The 5,891-nt window shown below is 34.7% G+C and overlaps 1 protein-coding gene and 1 pseudogene across 2 annotated transcripts; one reads left to right on the top strand and one right to left on the bottom strand.

Annotated features, from left to right (window-relative positions):
* Positions 1-280: 280 nt before the first annotated feature.
* Positions 281-3,052, top strand: LOC111912862 (zinc finger CCCH domain-containing protein 48). Of its 2 annotated transcripts, XM_052765407.1 has the most exons (8): positions 281-458; positions 1,008-1,461; positions 1,549-1,644; positions 1,731-1,922; positions 2,010-2,156; positions 2,253-2,432; positions 2,552-2,664; positions 2,769-3,052. In XM_052765407.1, the coding sequence occupies exons 2-8, from the start codon at positions 1,009-1,011 to the stop codon at positions 2,941-2,943; spliced, it is 1,356 nt and encodes a 451-aa protein (XP_052621367.1). In that variant the 5' UTR covers positions 281-458; position 1,008; the 3' UTR covers positions 2,944-3,052. The 2 variants fall into 2 exon arrangements, with proteins under 2 accessions (XP_052621367.1, XP_023764362.1); XM_023908594.2 differs by having other exon boundaries at positions 284-1,461; positions 2,567-2,664.
* A 1,857-nt stretch (positions 3,053-4,909) lies between these two features.
* Positions 4,910-5,891, bottom strand: part of LOC111912863 (putative F-box/LRR-repeat protein At3g28410) — a 1,183-nt pseudogene continuing 201 nt past the window's right edge.

Raw genomic sequence — 5,891 nt, 5'->3', positions numbered from 1 at the left:
AAAAAATATTGTCTACGAAGATGTCCTTCAAAGACTATATATTTACCAACTTCAGTATATTTTCTACACATTTCAGTAACACCAATAACCTTGATTTATTTCTAATTATTCAGCAATATCTATATACATTTATATTTTATTTATGCGTTCCCCGCGTTTAACGCGAGTCATAATCTAGTTTTAAAAATATATTATAATTTTTTCAATTTCAAACCGGTGTTTTATTTTTGAAAATATTTAAAATATATACAGAGAAAAAAATGCGAGAAAATACCTTGGCGTCCAAGGAACGCTCGACCATTGCCTATATAAAGAAAAAGCAAAGCAACAAATCCTCAATTCGATTCCTCACCCTCAATATCCGAATCCTGATCATAAACCTTGCGTTTTAATTAATCTGATCAATCGAAAGCTTTCACAAATTGACTCAGCAATTTCGGGACACGATCAATCAACAGGTTTGATAGTTTATTGTGACTACGATCGATATTCTTCTAGATCTTTGTTACCGTAGGAGTTTATGCCGTTGTAGTATATATGTATCTCGATCAAATCATCGGTGAAAGTTTGTTAACGGGATTGCAACAGATGATTGGATCTGATTTTTACGATTCTAGCCGGTGGTTGGATAGATATAGGATTAGGGTTTTTATGCTTTTTTAGGGAATTTGTTTATTTGCGTGTTATTTGTTGTTTCTTGGTTATGGATTGGGTTGGTAGGCGTTAGGATCGTCATTAGATGATATAACTAGTTCTACAAGTAGAACACATTCATGGAAGTTTTTGATCACCGATGGGCCTGAACGGTTTTCTGGAACGTATATGGATTCTGCCATTGTTGTCCGAGGACCTGAAGGATGCACTGATCAACAGTTTTCCTACTCGTTCTGCATGACTTTTGGGGTTTATGATCGTGGAAAGGAATCAGGGATCTTTCGTTATGGTTTTCTTTGAGAAGGAATCTGTTGGAAAGCAACTAATCATGGATGTGTATGTATTTTATTTAGTATGGCAACGGAAGCAGCTAAAAGATTTTCAGTGAAGACGGACACATCGGTTTTCAAGAGGCTTGGAAGAGGAAATCAAGAAAATATCACTAGAAGTCATCAAGTGAAAAATCTGGTCTGCAAGTATTGGTTGGAAGGAAGATGCACAAGAAATCCTTGCAAATTTAAGCATCCGGATCAAGCAATCAGTATATCAAAATATGCTTGGAAGAATCCAAATACATTGAAGTCAGAGAATTCACCTCCCATTGAGAAGCCCCGAACAAAATTTTCGAAGAACAAAGAGAACTCCAACCTAAATCAGAATGTTCACAAGTCCCAACAGAAATTGTTGACAAATGAAGTAAACCCTGGTCAAACTAAAAGCATCCCCAAGAAAAACAGCGAGAACTTGCATCCGGGGTTCTATGGTAAGGGACTCTCAATGGTGACCCGTTTAGAAGGGCATACAAAGGTAAATGCACTCCAAGTGTTTGTTTTTATTCTTTCTTCCATTCTAGAGCACTATGAACCTTATTTAACAATCAAAACTTTGTATCAGGCTATAACCGGGATTGCTTTGCCATCTGGATCCAACAAGCTCTTTTGTAGTAGCAAGGACAAATCTTTACGAGTTTGGGATTGTAATAGTGGACAGGTTTGTTTGATGTTCTTGAATCTTTTTTTCCTTTTATGAGAGCACACTTACCATGTTATTTATGCTATCTTTTTCGTGTTGATCAGTGTGGAGCAGTTTTTGCCTTTGATGACGAATGTGGGACTTTAGTCAACGAAGGTCAATGGATTTTTGTTGGTCTACGAGATATGATTAAAGCTTGGAACCTCAACACACAACATGAAGTAATTATTCGAGGAAGCGGTGGACAAGTTAATGCAATTACGATGTTTGAAGACGTTCTTTTCGCTGGAATGGAGGTAGGTACATAGAACGGAATGGAATCAGGAAAGGAATGGAATCGTTCATTCCGTTTTATTAATTTTCATTTTTATGTTTATGTGCAGGATGGTACCATTTTGTCATGGAAATCAACTTCAGAAACGAGTTTCTCTGCAGTGGCAACATCTTTGAAAGGCCACACAGGACCTGTACTTTCCCTTGTTGTTGGAGCTAAAAGGCTCTATTCTGGTTCTGCTGACAATACCATACGAGTATGTTGTTTTAAACATTATAGTAGTTTGATAAGTAAAAACTCTTTTGTATTTGATGTTTCTGATTGTGGCTCATTCTTTTTTTTCTTGTTGAAGGTATGGGATGCTGAAACCCTAGAGTGTATTCAGGTTTTAAGTGGACATTCGGGTGATGTGACAACAGTTCTTTGTTGGGATCAGTATTTATTGTCGGGTTCCTTGGACAAAAAGATCAAGGTTTGGGGTGAAACCGAAAATGGAAAAATTGAGGAGGTTTATCAACACAATGTAGATGATGTAAGTTGTTAATATAGCATTCTTTCTTTGTGTACTTCCCTTTCATTTTTATTATTTTTTGGTTCTTACATAACAAGACGTTGTCATCCTCATCATCAAAAAATAGCATAAGAAATCAGATGATTGTTTTGCAGGATGTTGTTGCTTTTTGTGGGATGCATGATGCAGAAGGAAAGCCAATCTTGCTATGTTCGTGCAGAGACAATGGTGTTTGTTTATATGATCTGCCATCGTAAGTCTCTTTGTAGCTTTTTTATTTTATCATGTAATCATGTAATTAATTGGAAGTTTGTTATGACAGTTAGTATGGTTTGTTTTTTTTTTTTTTTATTATAGGTTTGTGGAAAGAGGCAGAGTTGTTTCAGGAAGAGACATTCAAGCAATCCACGTGGGTCCCGATGGTTTGTTTTTTACTGGTGATGAAGCAGGGTTGATCTCAGTTTGGAAGCTAACTCTAACTGGAGGAGGAGAATCATATTATCCAAATCTTGTTAATGACAAACGTCAATAAGTTGGTTTTTGTATTGTTTGGATGACCATGGTGACCCTCCCCTTGAAGGAGTAAATTGTAAATTAACATTTAACATTTATTTGAATGAATACAAGTTTATTTTATTTTACTCTTGGTGTGAATACTGAATAACATCCATGCCCTAATTTTATATATGCAATCTTTGAGGTTGATTCAAGATTTGTGCTTGACTGGTTTGTTAATTGTTATTGAGCTCGAGTTAGATGTTGGATTGGGTAATTTTTGTTTTTATTGAATTAGATTTTTTGTAACTTTTTATTTATATAGAATTTTGAAAATATCAATAATAGGTGGCGTACAAAGTGATCCAACTCACCAACACAATCTCAACCCAACCTTAATTTAACACGTTTAGTTGAGATTTTAGCAGTATTAGGTGTTATTTGAGGTATGAGGGTTGACATAAATGAAATTAAGGAGTAGATTAAGAATAGATTAGATTTGCCGTTAAAAAAAATTAAATTAAATGGTTCAAGGGGGTCCCGGCCTCTCGGGCCACTGTTCCGATTCTGGCAATTAGTGTAAATTTTTTTTTCTTTCTATTACGTGCAACGTCTTAAAATACAAGTACCACTACTAATTTAGATTTGTTCGAAATTTTTTTTAGGTGCCACCACTACTAAAACTTTCTGCGTCCACCACTCGTTGGGTTGAAAATCACTATGTTTAAACATTACAGTTTAATGATTTGTTATTTAAAAATTCATTTGTCTTCGATGTTTCTGATTGTGATTCCGGTGTGGGATTGTGAATCTCTAGAATGTATGCATGTATTACATGGACATACGGGCAATGTGTTTTATGTTGGGATCAATTTTTATTGTCGGGTTCCTTGGACAAAAAAATCAAGGTTTGGTGCAACTAAAAATGGCAACATTATGGAAGTTTATGAACACAATGTAGATGATGTAAGTTGTTAATATTGCAAATCATGTTAATGATAAAGGACCATATGTTTCTTTGATAAGTTACTTTGGGACAGTTTTGTATCCTTTCCCTTGAAGGAGTAATTAGTAAATTGTAAATTAATAACAATTTGGATCTTTTGTATATGCAATCTTTGAGGCTGTTTTTTACCTCATCGGTTTATTTGCAGATTCTTATTTATGTATATGTATGATACTTGAAAATTCTAATTATCATATTTCTTTAGGCGTAAAGGCATGTTTGATAAAATTGAACATTTTGGTGCTGACTGATTCCAACCTCTTAATGGTTCAAAGAATGTAGTGGCTGTAGGTTGTATCAAACCCATTGAATGCTAATTGATTCAATGGTTTAGTCATAGGTTATCAAACAACTCTAAGTGTTGTAAGTTATATCAAATGCACGTAACCGATTCAAGGGTTATTGTTAGAAAAATCCCATTATTTTATTCTAATTTATAGAAAAATCTTAACTTTTATTTTTTGAACGATTATCTAAGTTTACACAAAAAGCTAAATGATTGGCATTGATATTGCAAAAAGCTTTAAGTGTTGTAAACATTAAGAAGATCCATTGATTGTCATTTAAGAGATTATCAAATAAAGATTTTTGCAATATAATGTCAGTCTCTTGTTTCTCCTCTTCAAAATCTTTCGATTTACCTCTTTTCTCAATTTCTTGAGTGCACACTTCCCTCTTACACTTTCCACTCCAAAGATGCATTATCTTCCTTCTCACACAAGATTTGACATCCTTAAAACTCGGCACTCATCACTTTTCAGACCCAAATCCGTGCTCAATTCATCTCTAAAGAAATCTAGTCACAAATAATCTAGAAAGCAACAAATTTGTGACTGGCATTGGCATCGAAAAAACATTAGACAACACCATACTTCAAAACTCAACACAACCACACCACTTATATGTTGGTCAAGAGAAAATCATACCAAGAAAAAATTGTCTATTCTGCTCAAGAAAATGCCATAACTTACAGAAGAACAGATACTACTAACAAACATGAAAGCTTCAAAACTACAATAGATGCTTTGCAGTAACAACTGATGATAATTCACGTCAATTGATTAGTATTTTTGACATAAGAAACAATCCACAGCCCAATGGAACCAAGTCTACTTTACAAAACGGATGAGAAAATTAAAGAGATGAAAATAAATCACGATAGCTTAAATGGCTAAACATGAAGTCAAAGCAACTCCTCTATCATATATGCAAGAGCAGCTCCCTATATATCCGTTACCAGTGTCAGCTTCACATTTGATGGAAGAAGGAAACCTTTCCCTTGCAAACAAGAAAGAACCTACCAACCAAATAACACAAGTGAGAAGACAGCAAGAGTGATAAGTTTTTATCCAAAATGGAAAAAAGCAAAAGAAATTATACCTTAGAACAAAAAAACCCAAGTTGAAGCTCCTTGACATGGCGGAGATTCATTATATATCCTTTAAGCATCTCTTGTTCTGCTTCGTTTGGTGTTTTCTTGCGATCCTCGAACTTTGTACAAGTACAATCTAAGTGAGCTTTGACTAAAGAAGACACATCTAGAAACAAAAGCTTCAACAAAAGAACTTCATGATCGATTGTTAGTGATAAAATATTCGGAGCATTGATTTCAATGATCTCGGCTTCAGATTCACCATAAGGAACTGTGTATCTAAGTAACACCAAGTTTTTAAGACTCTTTGAAGTAATATCAAGCCGCCTAAACCCATAGCAATCATGCAACTCCAAAGTTTCCAGTACAGGACTCCCAGATAATATGTTTTCAATCAAATCTTCATCTAAACTCATATACACAAACTCCTTAGACTTTTCCAACTAATCTCCCCAACTGGATCAAGCATGCACCCTTCTACTCTCAGCTTAGTAAAACATGAACCGGAGAAAACAATTTCATCTAACATAAACTCATCTTCAAATCCGTTATTCCAAATATCCAAGTTAAGCTCTTTAACATTACATCTTATAGCATAGAGAATCCA

The sequence above is a fragment of the Lactuca sativa genome, chromosome 7, assembly GCF_002870075.4.
Source record: "Lactuca sativa cultivar Salinas chromosome 7, Lsat_Salinas_v11, whole genome shotgun sequence".
Lineage (NCBI taxonomy): Eukaryota > Viridiplantae > Streptophyta > Magnoliopsida > Asterales > Asteraceae > Lactuca > Lactuca sativa.
Note: the sequence above shows the minus strand (reverse complement) of the source record. Positions and strands in the feature narration are given on the sequence as shown.